Below are 19,704 nucleotides of genomic sequence, written 5' to 3'. Positions count from 1 at the left end.
CCAAACAGAAAACAATGAAGAAACAAGAATTTTAAAAAATGAGGAGAGGCTTAGGAACCTACAGGACATCTTTAAACATTCCAACATACAAATTACAGGGGTACCAGAAGGGGAAGAGGAATAGTAACAAGTGGAAAACTTTATTTCCACTTGTTGCTGGCAAAGGAAATAGACTCCCAGGAAGTCCAGGAAGCTCAGAGAGTCCCAAAGAAGTTGGACCCAAGGAGGAACATACCAAGGCACATCATCATTACATTAGCCAAGATTAAAATGAAGGAGAGAATCCTAGAAGCAGCAAGAAATAAGGGGACAGTCACCTACAAAGGAGTTCCCATCAGACTGTCAGCTGATTTCTCAAAAGAGACCTTACAGGCAAGAAGGGACTGGAAAGAAGTATTCCAAATCATGAAATCCAAAGACCTACATCCAGGACTGCTCTATCCAGCAAAGCTTTCATTTAGAATGGAGGGGCAGATAAAGTGCTTCTCAGATAAGGTCAAATTCAAGGAGTTCATCATCACCAAACCCTTATTATATGAAATGTGAAAGGGACTTCTCTAAAAAAAAAAAGAAGATAAAAAATATGAACAGTGAAAGGACAGCAAACTCAGTTATTAACAACCATACCTAAAATGAAAGCAAACTAAGTGGACACCTAAAACAGGAGTGGAGCCACAGAAATGGAGATCACATGGAAGGTTAGCAACAGGGGAGTAGGTACAGAGAATAAGTAGCGTAGACAGTGCAGAGAAAATAGACAGGGGGAGGGCAAGGGTAGTGTAGGAAATGTAGAAGCTAAAGGACTTATGACACATGGACATGAACTAAAGGGGGAGAATGTGGATGGGAGGGGACGTGCAGGGTGGAGGAGGAAAAAGGGGGGAAATGGGACAATTATAATAGCATAATCAATAAAATATATTATTAAAAAAGTAAAAGGAAATAGACATACTAATTATAACCTGAAAATATTAAAAAAATATAAACTTTAAAATAAACAAGCAAAGGTGATTAGAAAGAGAAAAAAAAACTAAGAGTCATTCAGTCAGTTTTAAAATAATTTGTATTGCTCAAATGTTATTTTGTATTTTAAACCAAAATTTCAGATTCCAAATAAAAATGATTAGGATAATATTAAAACAGAGAAATCAAATTTTTAAATAGTTATATGTTATTCCCATACAAAAAGTATACCATAAGTTTTTTTTTAAATTCTAAATCCTCCCCCTAGGGTATGTTCATTGATTTTAGAGACAAAGGAAGGGAAAGAGAGTGACAGAGAGAGAAACACTGATGTGAGAGAGGAACATCAATCAGTTGCCTCCCATCCATACCCCCACAAGGGATCAAACCTACAACCTAGGTTTGTGCACAGACTGAGGATTGAATACCACAACCTTCCAGTTTATAGGATGATGCTCGAACCAGCTGAGCCACCCAGCCAGGACAAACCAGAAGTTTTTATGATACAAAGGAAGGCTTTTCTAATAAAGAAAATCGCTGTGATTTGTTTTCCTGAATAATGTTACACGTGGATTTAAACATGACCAAAATTATGGAGATGCTCTTACATGACTCCTGTCCTGTCTGATAACAAACTAAAAGACCAATCACTGTTTGTTCTAGATCTATAATATTACATTTTACTTTAGCTCCTAAATGTGTGTAAGATTGTTAACAGTTCTTTGTTTTTCCACTAGATGGTGATGCAAGGTCATATAAAATGATGAAAATGACGCCAATTTTACAATATCAAAGAATAAAATTTACTTATGTTTTCAAAGGCATGGATACTGTTAATTTACTTGCATTATAAATATATTTCTAGAACTATGTACACTCCTTGCCCCCTAAATGCTTTCCCTTTCTTACAAACAGTTTAGGTTAAAAAGTAAAGTCTTTACCATTTATTATAGATCAATATTAAAAGAAATAATCTTTGCCTCATGTCACATATTAAATTTCAGAACTACAAAGAAGGGTAGTTCCAAAAATTTTAACATAAATGGTAAGCCACATGGTAGACACATTACAAGGCCATTACTTGATTACCACCAATTGCTATAAATTGTAACAAGTAAAAATAGCTAGCTAAAGACAGGATTCTCAGCATGGAATAGCTGTGGGCAAGACCTGGAAAATAAAAGAGTTTAGAGCAAGGAAGATCTATACTTGAATTCTGACTCATCTAATGACTTGACAGGGGACCCTGAGTGAGTTATTAACTCTTCTAAAGAGCATCTTTCATCACCTATGAAATACAGGTGCTAATAGCTGCCTTGCAAGCCTGTGATGAGAATTAAAATATAGTAATAATGTATTTAGATCACTCAGCATAATACTTGACATAGGTAAAAATTAATGTTAAATTCCTTTCCTCTTTCCTTTTATCCCTCTCAGATAGATGCATATAAGAATTTTTTTTAAAGCAAAAAAAGCAGGAAACTACTTACCATGTTATAAAATGCTGGGTGTTTACATATTGAGAAGAGCAACACAAGTCTACATGTAATATAGACAGAAAATGCCTTCCTAGTCACTTCATTAACAGAAGTTAAATTACAGGTGTAACATAAGTTTACCTGAACAATGACGACCTATCTTCCACTAGATTGAATAACACAAAAACAAGAGACAAATACTATTTTTACAAAACCAAATAACTAAAATACAAATCTAATCCTTACCATTTGTACACCCAGACTGCTCTGGTTTAGTATGTGTTTGTTCTTTGTAGCGGACATGGAGGTTCTCCTTTCTTCGTAGCCGATTAATGCCAGAAAATGAAAAGGCTGTTATTGGTGAATCTGGAATAACATTTTCTTCAGATTCAAGTTCAGCTGCTTGATGCTGTTGATCATTTCTAGAGAAAAATAATGACAATTGAAAGAAAATTCAATAAATACTTACTAAAACACCTACCATATGGTGTGGAGCTACAGCAAAATGCAGGTGTGAAACTGTAACAGATGTAATTCCTTGTATCTAATGTTCAAAATCCAAATAAGGATTAGAGAAGTACTCAGATGATTAGAGTGGGAATATTATTGGGAGATGTGAAGTACATAGTGCAGTTGCCGCCACCTGAAGTGAAATTAAAAGAATTTCAAATGGCAGAGGAAATCAGCAGAGGATCCACAGAGTTTGAGTAAAGGCATGAGTATTGTATACTTGTGTTAGAGAAGGAAAAGTTGTAAGTACATGAATAAAAGCCTTGGTTAAATGTACACATAATTTAGAAAGCAAGAGGAAAGAAATTAAGGTTTTAGAGCATGGAAGAAATGTGACAATCTAACAGCAGCGTGCAAAATTGCGACAGAAAGGAGGAGGCAAGGAAATCAATTAGGCAATGGCTGTAAGAGTCCAGCCAACAGCTTCTGTGGGTTTGAACTAGGATGTTGAGAACAGCTATGGAAAGGAAGGGACCGGTGCTAAATAAACACTGTGGTAGTAAACCAACATGACTTGGCAACTGACAAAAACAGGGTGATAAATAATATTAACAACCACTCTTGTAGGTTTACAGTGCCATGCAGTTCAAAGTGCTACCTGTATCAGTTTAATTATCATAACTGAATGAAGTATTACTAGTACTCTCATTTTACAAATGACAAAGTTATAGAAGTCACTTACTAAATAAAAGAGTAAATGACAGAACCAGGATCTACATCCCAGCAGCCAGACTCACAAGATAAAACTGTTAACCACTCAAAGTATTGTCCTTGTGTAGACCATGAGACAAATGACTGAATACAAGCTGGATTCAACCTCTGAGTGCCTGCCACTTCTGTTACCCAGGTGTCCTTATAGTCTGCTCTCAAAACAACAGTCAAAACTGCCCTATTAAAACTTAAATTATGTCACTACACTGATTAAAATTTTCCGCTTCTTCCCATTTCACATAAAACACAAGTCAAAGTTCTCTTAATGATTTACAAGGTCCTGCATGGTCTATCTCCCTCCCTATACCCTTTCTGACCTGGTTTCATACCATGTTCTACTCCAGCCGCCTTGCTTCCCTGAGGTCCTCAAACACACCAGATGTACCCTGCCTTACTTCTTTCTTCAGAATGAATACCTCCATATATTACATGGCTAGTTACCACCTCTCCTTCAAGTCCTTGCTGGAGTTTTACTTTCTTATTAAGGCTTACCTTGAACACATTATTTAAAATTGCAACTCTTCTTCCCACACCCTAGTACTCCTGTTCTTTGTTATTCTGCTCTATTTACTTACTTTATCCATAGTATTTACTGCTTTGCAGCAGAGAATATAATTGACTTACCTATTGCTCACCTGCTAGAATGTGAACACCAAAAGGTTAAGGATCTTTGGTTTACCAATACATTATAAGTGTCCACAAGAATAGGCACATAGTAGGTACTCAACAAATATTTGTTGAATAAATGAATGAATATGACAGATTCCCAGATTCCACCAGAAAAAAAAAAAACTTGTGCTGATCTAGGCATATGTCTACCTCAGTTTAGGACCAATGGCACCTAAAGACTGGGTTTGGATTAAATTGTAGTTTCTGAGTAAAGTTAATTAACTTTAATTCAATTGACTTTTCCATGTTAAACCATTACTGACTTTATATGCCAACTAATTTTTACCAGTCTGTCAGTCATTCAGGCTTGATGTGATAAAACCAGTCTGCCCTATTACACTCACATCAATTTGTAATACCATCTATAAACAAACATTAATATGAAAGTTTTATAAATCATGACCAACAGAGATTTTTTTAAACATTAGCAGAGTAATTTTTTTCCAACATTGAGCTATATCTTAATTTCCTGGATTATATCAGTATTACTGTGGTCTATAATCCTATATTCTATATTAAAGATCTTTAGAGTTATTCAGAGCTAATATCTTATTTTAAATTTTCCCCTACAAGTTCTACTGTCTTATTCTGGAAAAACGGAATAAACAAGTCATATAAAAAGCCTTATAAATTAATGGAGTGTGAAATTTATCCAACCTCACTTTAAACACATCATGGCCTACCTGCCTATTAGTTATAAAAATTCAACCTGAAACATGAATGAGTCAGGAGAAGAAAATGATTTCCTGGCAGAGCCAATCTAGAAGCAGCTAGGATCACAAAAGAAAGAAAAAAAAAGTCAAAAACTAGCTGTAAATAGAGGTGTCCAAACTAAGTAAATAAGCACTGGCTTTGTCATTAAAAAAAGAGAAACAAAAAACAACTTTCATGGTCTCACCTCTGATTATAGCTTTTGGTTAAATTAACTATGCATCCTAGTTATCTTTGTCCTTTCACTTTTCCTTCTAATGACCTGAAAGTACATATTTCTTTTTGGTTTTGATTTTTGGTTGTTCACTTTATTTGTAGGTTTTCCCTTAAATTCTTGTTAAAACAGTTTTTGTTTCTTTTACCCTACCCCTCAAAGATCTATAAGGATATAGGGTCTCCCTTCATAAAGTCTGTAGAAATTTTTAACTTTCAGCTGTTCTCCTCTAAAGAACTTACATTCTTCCAGTTAAAACATAATTTAAACTTAATGAAACAGTTAAGAGCCATCAAGTTCAATGAAATATTATGATTTTCAAAAATGGGAAGAGACTTCTGTTAAGATGGAGGTATAGGAGGACACACTTCACCTCCTTGTACAACCAACCACAAGAAGAATCAAACTAACAACAAAATAAAAAATACCCAGAAATGCAAATAGAACTGCATGGAAGTCCAACAACCAAGGATGTAAAGAAGCCATATTCAGCCAGACAGGTAGGAGCAACAGAGAAGGGAGTTGAGGAAGAGAGGATGTGGTGTGGTGCAGAGGGGTGGCAGCAGCAGTGACAGAATGGGTGGTTCCCATTCACACGTGGTGGATAAAAATCGGAGGGATACCTTGGGAGCGAGCAATCCCAAACCCAGGCCAGACTGCACAGCCCAGAGTTCCAGTGCTGGCAAGAGGAAGCCTCATAACTTCTGGCTATAAAAAACAGTGTGTGGGGGTGTGGTGGGGCGCAGCTGAAAAAAACTCCTGGTTTCTCAGAAGAGACCATTTAAAAGGCCCACAACATATGCAAACCCACCCACTCTGGGAATCGCCACCAAGGCTACAGCTAGAAAGGTGCCAGCTGCATACAAGAAGTGGGTGAAATAACTAGAAAGGGGACAAATGCCAAGCAAACCTACAGATGCCTGGCAGTAGTATTGTCCCCTCTCCAAACCCTCCCCTACATACAGAGCCACAAAGCAGTGAAGCAGGATGCCCTGCTCTGCCAAATACCTAAGGCTCCACCCCATACAACTTAACAGGAATACTAAGACAGGGAGTCAAAGCAGCTCTACCTAATACACAGAAACAAACACAGGGAGGCTGCGAAATCAGGGAGACAGAGAAATACAACCCAAATGAAGGAAGAACAAAACCCTAGAAAAAGAAAAAATGAAATACAGATAGCCAACCTATCAGATGCAGAGTTCAAAACACTGGTGATTATGATGCTCAGAGAACTTATTGAGTATGGCAAAAACATCAGGGAAGAAATGAAGGCTACAGTAAGTGAAATAAAGAAAAATCCACAAGGAACCAACAGTGAAGGGAAGGAAGCTGGTATTCAGATCAAATGATTTGGAACATAAGGAAAAATAAACATTCAACCAAAACATACTGAAGAAACAAAAACTCAAAAAAAACAAGGAGAGTATAAGGAGACTCTGAGACATCTCCAAAAGTGTCAACGTCTGAATCATAGGGATGCCAGAAGAGGAACAGCAGGAAATTGAAAAATTATTGGAAAAAATAATGAAAGAAAACTTCCTTAATTTGGTGAAGGAAATAAACATACAAGTCCAGGAAGCAGAGAGTCCCAAACATGTTGGACCCAAAGAGGACCATACCAAGACACATCATAATTAAAATGCCAGAGGTTAAAGATAAAGAGAGAATCTTAAAAACAGCAAGAGAAAAGCAGAGAGTTACCAACAAATGAGTTATAAGACTATCAGCTGATTTCTCAAAAGAAACTTTGCAGGTAAGAAGGGACTTGCAAGAATTATTCAAAGTGACAAAAACCAAGGACCTACAACCTAGATTACTCTATCCAGCAAAGCTATCATTTAGAATAGAAGGGCAGATAAAGTGCTTCCTAGACAAGGTAAAGCTAAAGGAATTCATCATCGCCAAGCCATTAACGGGACTTATTTAGAAAAAAAGAGTAATATCAAAACTATGTACATTAAACTGACAAACTCACAACTTTCAACAACTGAATCTAAAAAACAAAAACAAACTGAGAGAACAACTAAAACAGGGACAGAATCACAGACGTGGAGATCACCTGGAGGGTTATCGGCTGCGGGGGGAAGGGGAGAATGAGGGCTAAAGGTATAGGGAATAAGAAGCATAATTTGGTAGGTATAAAATAGACAAGGTAATGTTAAGGATAGTATAGGAAACAGAGAAGCTGAAGAACTTATATGTATGACCCACGGACATGAATTAAGGGGGGATGGGTTGTTGGAAGGAAGGGGGGCAGAGGTTGGCAAAGGGGGAAAATTGGGACAACTGTAATAGCATTATCAATAAGATATACTTTAAAATTTTTTTAAAAAGTAGTTTGTGAAATTTTGTGCTGGAGATTTCTTGCTGGATGATGTTCCATGGTTGGGTGAACTAGCTGAAGTTGGTAATAATCAAATCAAGACATTAACTGAGAAAAATCAACATTACACCACATGAAAGATAGGTGACATACTCAAAATATCCAAAGGAACAAAGTTATTGGTAAAAATTTTTTAAAAAAGGGAAGTAGAGAATTTTCTAAAATATAAACTAGTGATTCTGATACCCCTGATCTCTTAAAACCAGTATAAACTCATTATATGAATAATTCAAATATGACTAATTTTAAAAAATAGCAATATGAAACCAGCTGTTCTGAGGAATGCCTTATTCTGCATTTGGCTCTCAAGGAAGACAATGGATAAAGATTCTCTTGACATCTTCTTGTTGGAAATAAAAAGAAGAAATATAAACTCGGTATTAATGAAGACTGACTCCTAACTGACTAAACAATATCACACAAAGAATTATCATTAATGAAGGAAATTTGTAGTGGCATGTCTCACAGCCCCATCATCAGGGGGTAAGTTGTGTCAAACATTTTAGTAATGATTTTTGATGCAGGGTACTGATGACAGAACATTCATCAAATTAATGGAAGACACAAAGCTGAGAATAAAAGTTTATCTAATACTTAGCAGCAAATAAAATTCACACGAGAAGACCTCCAACAAGTTGGAATAATAGGCCAAATTTAATAAAACAAAATAGAACAGGATAAATGTGAGATATAAGCGTCACTGAACTGAGTCTGACAAGAAAGAATCCAGGCTCAGCCATCTGCATGGCGATACTATGTAGGTAAATGTGTGAGGCTGTTTTAGCAGAAAAGTATCAAAGGGTATACAAACTCTGAAGTGAGGTATATCTGAGTTTAAATCCTGGATCTGACACTTACTAGTTACAATGGGTAAGTTATTTAACCTTTATGAGCCTCGGTTACCTGTAAAGTAGGCATGGTACAGTACTTTCCTACTTCATTTTTGTAGGAAAGTTGTGAAAAGGAAAAAAGTATGTAAGGATACCAATGCCCAGAAAATAGGTATTTAATCAACACTGCTATTATCTTAAAATGAGAGAGTAGGCTAAATGATACAAGGTTTCTTAAAAAATCAGCAACGGAGCCATGACTCTGAATTCCTGTACTTAGAGCTAAAACAAGTCTACAAGTAGAGGACAGGGTGTAGTAAACCCATAAGGAATCATCCGTAGTATATATGCTTTGACCATATTAATATAAGAGAAAAAGATACAGAAAAATGGATATATTACTCTATTAGTGAGACTGTACCTGATATATTGAGTTCTTAATTAACATATTGACAAAACTAAAACATTAAAGAGAAATAGTATTTTGACCAGTCTTGAAGTCACACCACATGAGGAACAGTTCATGAACAGAGGACACCGACTCTAAGACAAGACTCGGGAGGGCCATGATGCCTGTCTTCATGTACACAAAAGACCACCAAGTAGAAAAAGCCAGAGAAAGCAAAATCAGAATTGACAAATATAACTCATAAGTACAGTGATTCCTACACAAAGTTAGAAATAACTTTCTAATACTTTCATCTCGCTAATAGTAAATAGGCTTGGGAAACAGTGAATTTGTGCTAGAGGTGCTCGTTTAATGCTCTTTCTCAAAGAAGTCATACAAAGAATTCAATTCAAAAGACAGCAGTGTAGTTCATCTTAAAAAACAAAATGAAACCAACTTTATTTTTAACTGTCCACTTAGAAGAGGGCAGTGAATGAAATGAATCCTACCTTAAGTGTATATAGACTTAAGTGTAGACACCTTTGATTTACACCAAACCATCATATCCATTTCCTGAAACAAAAAGAGTAATGACCCCAATACCTAGCTTATTTAATTATCTGCTTTCTGTGACGTGTGTGTATGTATCAACTATTAAACTTTATAATGACAAATTGTTACTTAATAATTTCTCACTATAATGTCACTAAATAACTGTCCTACCATATAAGGCATCTGTAACATCAAAACCAGCTTATGTGAGTTAGAATTATTACATTTTACAAGCAGAAATATAGGTCGACATTTTTTCTAAAAGTTCAGGGGAATTTCAGGCACATGGTATAATGTTACAATTAGGTAGTCAGAGGAAACCAGGTACCATTGAGACAATACTTGCTATTTTTTTTTAAGCTGCCTAGAAAATTTGCTTAAGGAGAGCAAGCTACAAAGAAGTTGCCTTATAAGAATAAAGACTATCTTAGGACTTCTGGCAAAGATGGAGACGTAGGTGGAAACACTGTACCTCCTCCCACAACCAAATTTAAGGACAACAAAGATTTAGAAACAAAAACACACAGAAAACTGAACTGTACCGAAGTCCGACAACAACGAACCATTCATCCAGATCAGTAAGAGGGGTGGAGTCAGCGGCCGGCAGAGAGGGGTCCCAGCAGTAACAGGTGTTGGTTGGCCACCCGGGCACAGGGAGGAAATAAGCAGACCCAGTGAGGCACGCAAGGCAGTTGGCTGACCTCGAACACACATTCGCACGTAGATATACCAGGCAGGTTTAAAAACGTTAGTGAGACAGACCATGCAACCCAGGGCCCCAGCACTAGGAAATAAAGCCTAAAAGCACCAACTGAAAAAACTTTCAGGGATTGAGGTGCCGGAAGAGGCTCCCAGCCTCACAGAACAGTTCGTTGGGGAGATCCATAGGGTCCTAGAATGTACACAAGCCCACCCACCTGGGAACCAGCATCAGAAGGGCCCAATTTGCTTGTGGGAAGTGGCAGAGGGGATCAAAATCGGAGAGAGAGCCCAGCAAATGCCATTGCTCCCTCTCTGACCCCGCCCCCAGTCACAACCCAGTGACTGGGTAGACCCTGGTGAACACCTAAGGCTCTACCTGAAAACCGACCAAAACATTATGGCTCAAGGAGAAGAACAGGTCAAGCAGAAGAACAGCAACAAAGAGACAGCCAACCTATCAGATGCACAGTTCAAAACACTGGTGATCAGGATCCTCACAGAACTGGTTGATTTGAGTCACAAATTAGATGAAAGAATGAAGGCTACAAAGTGAAATGAAGCAAAATTCACAGGGAATTAATAGTGATGGAAACAAAACGGGGACTCAAACCAATAAAGTGGACCAGAAAAAAGGAAGAAATAATCAAACAGAAAAGAGTGAAGAAGCAAGAATTTTAAAAAATGAGGAGAGGCTTAGGAACCTCCAGGACATCTTTAAACGTTCTAACATCCGAATTTTAGGGGTACCAGAAGGGGAAGAGGAACAGCAACAAGTGGAAAACTTATATGAACAAATAATAAAGGAGAACTTCCCCAATCTGACAAAGGAAATAGACTTCCAGGAAGTCCAGGAAGCACAGAGAGTCCCAAAGAAGTTGGACCCAAGGAGGAACATACCAAGGCACATCATCATTACATTAGCCAAGATTAAAATGAAGGAGAGAATTCTAAAAGCAGCAAGAGATAAGGGGACAGTCACCTACAAAGAAGTTCCCATCAGACTGTCAGCTGATTTCTCAAAAGAGACCTTACAGGCAAGAAGGGGCTGTAAAGAAGTATTCCAAGTCATGAAAGGCAAGGACCTGCATCCAAGATGGCTCTATCCAGCAAAGAGTGGAAGGGTAGATAAAGCTCTTCTTAGATAAGGTCAACTTAAAGGAGTTCATCATCACCAAGTCTTTATTGTATGAAATGTTAAAGGGACTTACCTAAGAAAAAGAAGATAAGAAATATGAATAGTGAAAGACAGCAAACTCACAGTTATTAACAACCACACTTAAAAAACAAAAGCAAACTAAAAGGACAGCTAGGTAAGGAGCAGAGCCATAGAAATGGAGATCACATGGAGGGTTATCAACCGGGGAGTGGGAGGAGGAGAAAGAGGGAGAAGGTACAGAAAATAAGTAGCATAGACGGTAGGTAGAAAATAGACAGGGGGAAGGCAAGAATAGTATGGGAAATGTAGAAGCTAAAGAACTTGTGACACATGGACATGAACTAAAGGAGAGGAATGTGGGGGGAGGGGGTGTTCAGGTGGAGGGGAGTGAAGGGGGACAACTGTAATGGCATAATCAATAAAATATATTTTTAAAAAATAACTATCTTAAATTTCAAAAGAGAATTAATTGAAAGACACAATAAATTACTTCCTACACTATTTTGACTAAGGCATATCCTAAATAAACATACTTGCCCTGAGCTCATCCACATGATTAATATTTAATGTAATTTAAACTTAAGCTTTTACATCTTCTCTAAAATATCAATGAGCCTCAACAGGAAAAATATATACATTTGAGAACACTAAAAATAAACTAATTTTAAAGTAATCAGAATCAATACTTCTACTAAGCAATGACATTATTTTATTTCAATACACTTTATATACCTTGGTTGTTATATTAACCACTATAATATGTAAATATTATATATCTTCAGTATTCATAAACACCAAGGTTGTTATGTTCCAAATATCATACGCTATCTGTGCTAAATAACTTCGCATAATATAAATCAATACAGGTTGACAATTATCTATGTAATCTTTGAAAGCAGATGTAATTCGGAGTACAGATTTTTTTTTTACATGATGGATAATACAGAGCATAAACAGATTATTATATAACATCTCTAGTGGAGGTATTATAATCCTGTAGTCAAGCACATCAATATTTTCACAGCAAAGCATCAAATACTCACATGCAGTGGTGGGATAAATAAAACTATAAATAGCATCCGGTCAGTTAAGGTAAGGTTCAGTTATGAATACCATTTCAAAAAAAAAATTGGGGGGTTTAGAATTATATATAAAAGATTGTGAATCTATGTTCCAACCTCACTTCAATCTACAACAGGAGGACATTTTCCTGTACACGTTTGACAACCTCAGTCTGATCCCTAGCCTTCTTTCTTCATCTGACTATTATCCCTCCTCAAAATTCCCTTTGACTACCAGTACACAGTGAACTGATCACATGGGAGGAATACCAAAATCCTACTGGACATCCACTACATAAAAGTATACTGATAAGGATATTAACTCTACCTGTAAGAATATGTTTATACAAAAGACAGTAACTCTTCTAAGCCCCCCAAAAATGTTACCTCTGCATAATTTGTACCAAAATTGCTATACATGTCTACTCTAATATAAGAGAATCTTTAAGAGTCCTAAACCATTAGGTCTATCCCAAATTCTAATTCTTAAAAAAATATCATATAAGCTTTATGTAAATGGAAAATAAGAGGCGGCCATATCTCTTCTCTGCATCAGTCAGACCATACCCCCAGAATAGATAACTGTATTTTGCCGTGTATAATGCATGCTTTTTTGCCCAAATTTTTGAGGGAAAAATAAGGATACAAATTATACATGGGTAGTACTAATTCTATATCTATATAAGTTTTTAATTCTTTTATTTATGCTGCTTACGCATTACAAGTATAACTCTAGAAAGCAATAATAATATCTATGTGCAAACTAATACCCTGGAATATGATTATTGGTTGTGTTTTTAAGTATAAATAAATAAATAATTGGATTAAAATGAAAAATTTTATTTCCTGAAAGTCTGGGCCAATAATGTGGGTGCACATTACACAGTGGGAACATATTATATATATCAAGATGCCATATTTTTTTGAGATGCTATCACATAATGAAAAGAACAGAGGCCTTAAGTTAGAAGATATGGGTCTGAGTGATGGTGTTATAACATACTAGCAGTGATACCAAGGCTAGTTATTTGACTTTTGTGAGCTTTGTTTTCCTCATCCATAAAGTACAGATAAAACTACCTTGAAGAATCATAGTGAACAACAGAAATAATAAACATAAAACACAAAGAGGAGTAACTGGTAAATAGGATAAAAGTTATTTTTATTCTTTAAAAGTGTGGTCTGACAAGTGTGTACGAAGAAATACTTAGATTCAGTTTGTTTTTATGAAGCTTCTGGAACAGGGCTAGAAGAAAGGTAACAAAACTCAAGTATTTATTTGAAATATAAGTATTTTAATAAGTACTATTTATAATAGTACTTATTATACTATTAAAATTAAAATGCTTTAAAATAATATGCTCAGATATTTTCTCTATATACTCTCACAGTAATCTAAGATATGCATAAATTTTTTGTATGTACTCCCAAAACATGAAAATATAGTAATTTTATTTTTATTGCAAAACATTTTTAAATTTTTTAAATGAAATCTGCAACTCAATATAACTTTAGTTTGTAAAGCTAAGTAAAATGAAGAAAGAAAAATTGGCAAAAAAATATTCAATTTTTTATTGCAATTTAGAAAAAATACTTACTCAATTTTCTGCTGCAGCTGTTCAGAAAGCTTTTTATTTTCTTCCTGTAGAGTGTTCTTTTCATTCACTTAAATATAATGTGAGAAAGAAGGCACATACTATTAACTCCATTAACATATATGTCAGTCTTTTTCGCAATGCCAACAATTATAGAGACATTAGGATTTCTAGTTCTAAGTCAAAATGTTAGTCAGGATTAATGTTACCATGAAAAACTAATTTGTTACTAGGTAGTGATTACATCTCATACTGTGCCAGTTCCATGTAGATTGACTAATAATTTTATGTAATGTGTGCAGGCAAAAAAGAAAAAAAAAAACCTCATGTTCTGGGGAGCAGAGTCTAATTATTCATACTGAGGACAAGAAAGCATTCCATCTGGTTACTCAGTCCTACTAATTTCAAATACCATTTAGTGCGAGTCATTTATCTTGAAATAAATCCAACCATAAAAGTAACATAACATTGAATATCAGTATAATTTTTAAAACAGAACACATATCCTATTTTCTTCTTTAGTCATACTTTATATTTCATGAATAATTACGGTATCAATAATGAAAACATTTCCACTGAAGTAATATCTGCTTGAATCTACCCTCAACTAAATATTCTTACCTATCCTTATTTAATTTATAAAGCAAAAACTCAATTTTGGGCCAGTACAAAATTCTTATCAATCCTTATTATAATGTTAGTGGTTAAGCATGTGTTTTACTAGGAAGAATATACACCAGAGATCGAGTTGTAATAAATACAATGAACCTCTACCAAAGAGTTAGTCATATTCTAAAAATTTGTTAATTCAATTTAGTATTTTAGAAATCTAAACATATTTTCCTACATTGAGTAAACAAAATAATTTGTGAGGTTGCTAGACTACCTCCTGTGGAGGATCTGAAATCACTTCAGATTTGGAAAATGACCTAAAGAAAAGTGTAGTCTAATGAGAGACAAGCTATTGTATAAACATTTCTTTTTTTTTTTTTAAGGGGAAAGGAAGGAGATAAGGAGAGAACTATCAATGTATGGTTGCCTCTCGTGTGACCCCTGCTGGGACCTGGCCTGCAACCCAGACATGTGCCCTGACTGGGAATCGAACCACCATCCTCTGGTTAACAGGCCTGCACTCAGTCCACTGAGCCACACCAGCCAGGGCTATAAACATGTTTTATACAGCTGAAAGTGACAAAATACAGAGAGGAACAGATAAAATACTAAAGAAAAGGTCAAGGAAAAAAAAGATTTCTCTGGGCACTTGAGAAGATCAGAAAAGAATTCATCGCAAAGAGGCCAAATGAACTGGACAGGTGACTAATCTATACAGAGAATTAATGCAACAAAGTTAGAAAGAGACTGCGCAGCCCTGGCTGGCTGGCTCAGCTGATTGGAGCATGGTCCCATACACCAAAGGGCTGCGGGTTCCATTCCCAGTCAGGGCATATACCTGGTCAGGGTGCGTGTGGGAGGCAATTGATGAGTGTTTCTTTCTCACACTGATATTGCTCTTTCTCCCTCTGTCTCTTGCTCTAAAATTAATAAACATATCCTTGGGTAAAGATTAAAAAACAAACAAAGACTAGGTATAATAAATGGTAGAAAGTCTTTCAAAGAAGGCTAAGAAGTCCGAAATTTATTTTTTTTAATTATCAGTTATTTTTCACAGATGAATGATGCGAAGACTGATTTGTTAGTAGGAATACTGACCAAAGTAAGAAGAAAGCACTGACAAGTCAGGCAGGCTACTGTTAACAAAATGAGTATCAGGACTAATGTGCAAAGTGAAGAAATAGTAAATGAGAAAGCAAAAGAGCTGTTACAGAGGCAGATTCAGTAGTTATTTAGCAACTCATCCTTTGTAGGGTAAAAAAAAAAAAAAAAAGATTCTGATTAAGATAGTTTACTTGACTCTTCCTGTCAAAATCCAATGAAATGACAAAACAACTCTAAAGGAAAGTCAATTACAATACTGAAAAGCCAGAAAGGCTGTCACTAGCAGATGAAAACTAAAGTAATTCAGAACAGGGTTAAGATATCAACTTTATACTGTTACAAATGCGTGGCAAAATTTTAAGGTTGATCAAAAAGAACAGAAATAGGCGTTAAAAAAAAGGCAACCAACCCCAGCTGGTGCAGCTCAGTGGATTGGGTGTGGGCTTATAAACCAAACAACACAGTTGGATTCCCAGTCAGGGCACATGTCTGGGTTGCAGGCCAGGTCCCAACAGGGGACGCACGAGAGGCAACCGTACATTGATAGTTCTCTCCCTCTCTCCTTCCCTTCCCTTCTAAAGATAAATAAACAAAATATTTTTATAAAACCAGGTAAAAAAATCAAATTAAAGCTGTGACACTTGGTGTCGAAAAGCAAATGACACAACCAAGACATTTTCCTTCAATAAACTGATAGTATCAAAGTAAGAATCAAATTAAAATAAGAAAAACAAATATCCTCAAAATTTAGTAACTGGGATGACTGGTTGGTGTGGGTCAGTGTCATCCTGCAAACCAAAAGGGCACTGGTTAGATGCCCTGTCAGGGCACATACCTGGGTGTGAGTGATCCCAGTCCCAGTTGGGGGCATGTGAGAGGTAACCAATCTATGTTTTTCTCTCACATCAATGTTTCTCTCTTTCTCTTTCTCTTCTCCTATCTCTAAACTATAAATAAAATATTTTAAAAAATTCTATAACTAGGAAGAGTAATAACAAAAAGAAAGGTAGGATAGGAAGAAAAAGTAGCAATAAAACAGAAACACCAAGAACTCATAAATATTAAGCCCTTAGTGTTTTAATTCTTATAAGACTTCATTGAGTTTTCTGGAATTTGACTTCATTGAGTTTTCTGTTGCTCATTTTAATGTAAAATGAGGTTTCCCAAACTTTTCAGTATTCATATCAGTGGTACTATCAGTGGTGTTATTATGAAACTACTAGCTAGTAATATAAGATTAAAAAAATGAGTATTAGGAGGTATTTTAATTCTATTATTTCTGTGTTCTTGAGAAGCAGAATTCTCAGTGTGGAAGAAATGAGTATTAGGAGGTATTTTAATTCTATTAAAAATGAGCAAAAAATGAGTATTAGGAGGTATTTTAATACTCCTAATTAAAAATGAGTATTAGGAGGTATTTTAATTCTATTATTTCTGTGTTCTTGAGAAGCAGGATTCTCAGTGTGGAAGAAAGGAGATATAGATGTTATTAGAGAAAAGGTTAGTAACAGACCTCTAGTACTGAAAACTCATGAATATTTTAGCTGTCTGAAAATTAAACAAAAAATATTCAAGCCATTCATTCAAGAAGAAATGCAAACTGAACATCATGTGAAAAGATACTTCATCTGGACAATAATAAGGAGAATGCTAATTTTAAAAAGGTTATCATTCTTTACACACTAGATTGGGTATTATCAACTACCACATTTGTCCAAAATTGAAGATGTAGGGAAAGGGATAATTTCAAACGCTCAAACAAAATAATTCAGCTGTCCATCGATATGAGAATGGCTAAATAATAACATCTATACTATGAAAGATCTATGCTATAATGCAGCAACGAAAAAGAATACTGTCCTATTCCTTAAAGCTAGGTCTTTTGCTTACTTGGAATTTTTGGCCATTTTCAGACAGTTAAAGTTACTGGAAATCTGACTACTATACACAGACATTACTGGAGAGTATCTTTAGTATCAATGATAACATAATGATGGATATCAACTATGTTTTTGAAATGTAATAAATGTTAATTTCTACTCATCATCTTCCATTCCTAAATAAACACATGCATGTACACACACACACACACACACACACACACACACAAGAATCTGTAGACCTAACTATATTAACATGTAAACACTTCTAAGACATAACATAAAATAACACATGTCAGAACAAAAAGTATAATATGACCCCATTAAAATTTAAGAGGCAAAAACAAAGAACAGAGACAGGGAGAGAGACAAACCTGGACCTAGAAAGATACTCATCAGACTGTCAGTAGTAACTACCATGTTCTTTTTATCTCTTTCTAAAATATTGAGCATGTATCCATGCATTTTTGCTTGAGTAACACAAAAGAAAAAAATATAGTCAGAAGATGGAATTAGGTTGGAAACGAAGATTAACTATATTTTGGACAAGTGGATTGTCAGTTAGCTTATAGGTAATCCAGGTAAGGGTGACTAAGAGTATATGAATAGGTAAAAGAAAAAATTAAGAGAGGCAGTAGAAGAGAAAAAGGTTATAAGAAAAAGGCTAAGAGTGAGAGAAAACCCTACATTAAGTGGATATGGAACCTAACTGAAAACTGTATACTTGTAATAGTATGTCATAAAAAAAAAAAAAAGTATGCACTTCTGTAAAACACTAAATTGTTTGCTTTGTATTTTGCTTAATAGTTAAATTACATAAAATAAAGGTAAAACCAAAGAAGCAAATATGAACATATCTGTAAGAAATTTGCTTCTTTTCTTAGAGCTGGTGAGACTTCAAGGCCAATGTAGACAGTATGTACATAACCTTTTGTTAAGTATTTCTTACTAAAATAATTATGAGATTATATCTAACAAAAGGGAAAAGGACATTTAAACTTTTGCCTAAATAATAAAAATATGTGTAAACAAATTTACTAATAGGTTTTAATAATAGTATATTTTGCTTTAAATACTTATTAAATGAAGAAAGGAAACTTACTAAGTTCTGTGATAAGTTTAAGATTCTGTTGCCGGATATTTTCAAATTCTTGCTGTTTTTTCCGCATATGTTCTTCAGTTACCGCACAGCGATCACATAATCCTGCTCGTAATCTACAGAACAAAAACAGAATATTTTTAGAATAGAATTTAAATATTTTCATAAAAAAATAAGTAAGTAGCCCTGGCTGGTGTAGCTTACTGAATTGAGCACAGGCCTGTGAAGCAAAGGGTCGCTAGTTCCATTCCCAGGCAGGGCATATGCCTGGGTTGCAGGCCAGGTCCCCAGTAAGGGACACATGAGAGGCAACCACACATTGATGTTTCTCTCCCATTCTTTCTACTTCCTGTCCCCTCTCTCTAAAAATAAATAAATAAAATATTTAAAACAAGTAAGTAAGTAAATGAGGTGATGAAGGTGTTAACGCCAGAGGGTAGAAATTCTCTCATAATGTATATATTTATCAAATCACTAAGATGCTTATTTCATTTTTCTATTTTATTTGTCAATAATACCTCAATAGAGCTAAGATTCTAAGAAAACATCAAAATATTTTCAACTAGTAAACGATTTATATTTGAACTCCAAGATTTTTATACTTTATGAAGATCTAAAGAACTGACTTGGCAAGTATAGAGAAAATTAACTACTTTAAAGATATATTCATATCTTTAACAAATTCTGAAATAGGCTGAACTCATACTATGACATCACTTTCTACAGACTGCAATTCTGTGAAATCATGAAAAAATGCGCCAATTTTAAACTCTACTCAAGGGACCTTATTTACTGAAGAAACTAACCTTGTTTTGGACTTCCTCCAAGATAGAGGCATAGGTGGAAATACTGTGCCTTCTCGCACAACCAAGTTTAAAGACAACAAAGTTTTAGTAACAAAAAACGCAGCCAAAACACAGAAAATTGAACTATACGGAAGTCGGACAACAACGAACCATTCAGTTAGACCAGTAAGAGGGGCAGAGCCAGCAGCGGAGCTGGGTTGGGCAGGAAAGATCCCCTGACCCAGGTGCACGGGCAGCTGTGGGCAGATCCCAAGTGTGGGGTAGCAATGGGTGGACC

General features: G+C 35.5%; 1 protein-coding gene across 11 annotated transcripts in view; it reads right to left on the bottom strand.

Annotated features, from left to right (window-relative positions):
• Nucleotides 1–19,704, bottom strand: part of RBBP8 (RB binding protein 8, endonuclease) — a 112,381-nt gene that overhangs the window by 34,302 nt on the left and 58,375 nt on the right. For all 11 annotated transcript variants that reach the window (XM_053664294.1, XM_037134100.2, XM_037134099.2 and 8 more), the window contains 3 exons: nt 18,625–18,737; nt 13,930–13,996; nt 2,688–2,863 (listed from right to left, as the gene is read on the bottom strand). In XM_053664294.1, coding sequence (XP_053520269.1) covers nt 2,688–2,863; nt 13,930–13,996; nt 18,625–18,737 — 356 coding nt within the window. The remainder of the gene's footprint in view (nt 1–2,687; nt 2,864–13,929; nt 13,997–18,624; nt 18,738–19,704) is intronic.

The sequence above is a fragment of the Artibeus jamaicensis genome, unplaced genomic scaffold (genome assembly GCF_021234435.1).
Source record: "Artibeus jamaicensis isolate MK-2021 breed Jamaican fruit bat unplaced genomic scaffold, CSHL_Jam_final contig_354, whole genome shotgun sequence".
Lineage (NCBI taxonomy): Eukaryota > Metazoa > Chordata > Mammalia > Chiroptera > Phyllostomidae > Artibeus > Artibeus jamaicensis.
Note: the sequence above shows the minus strand (reverse complement) of the source record. Positions and strands in the feature narration are given on the sequence as shown.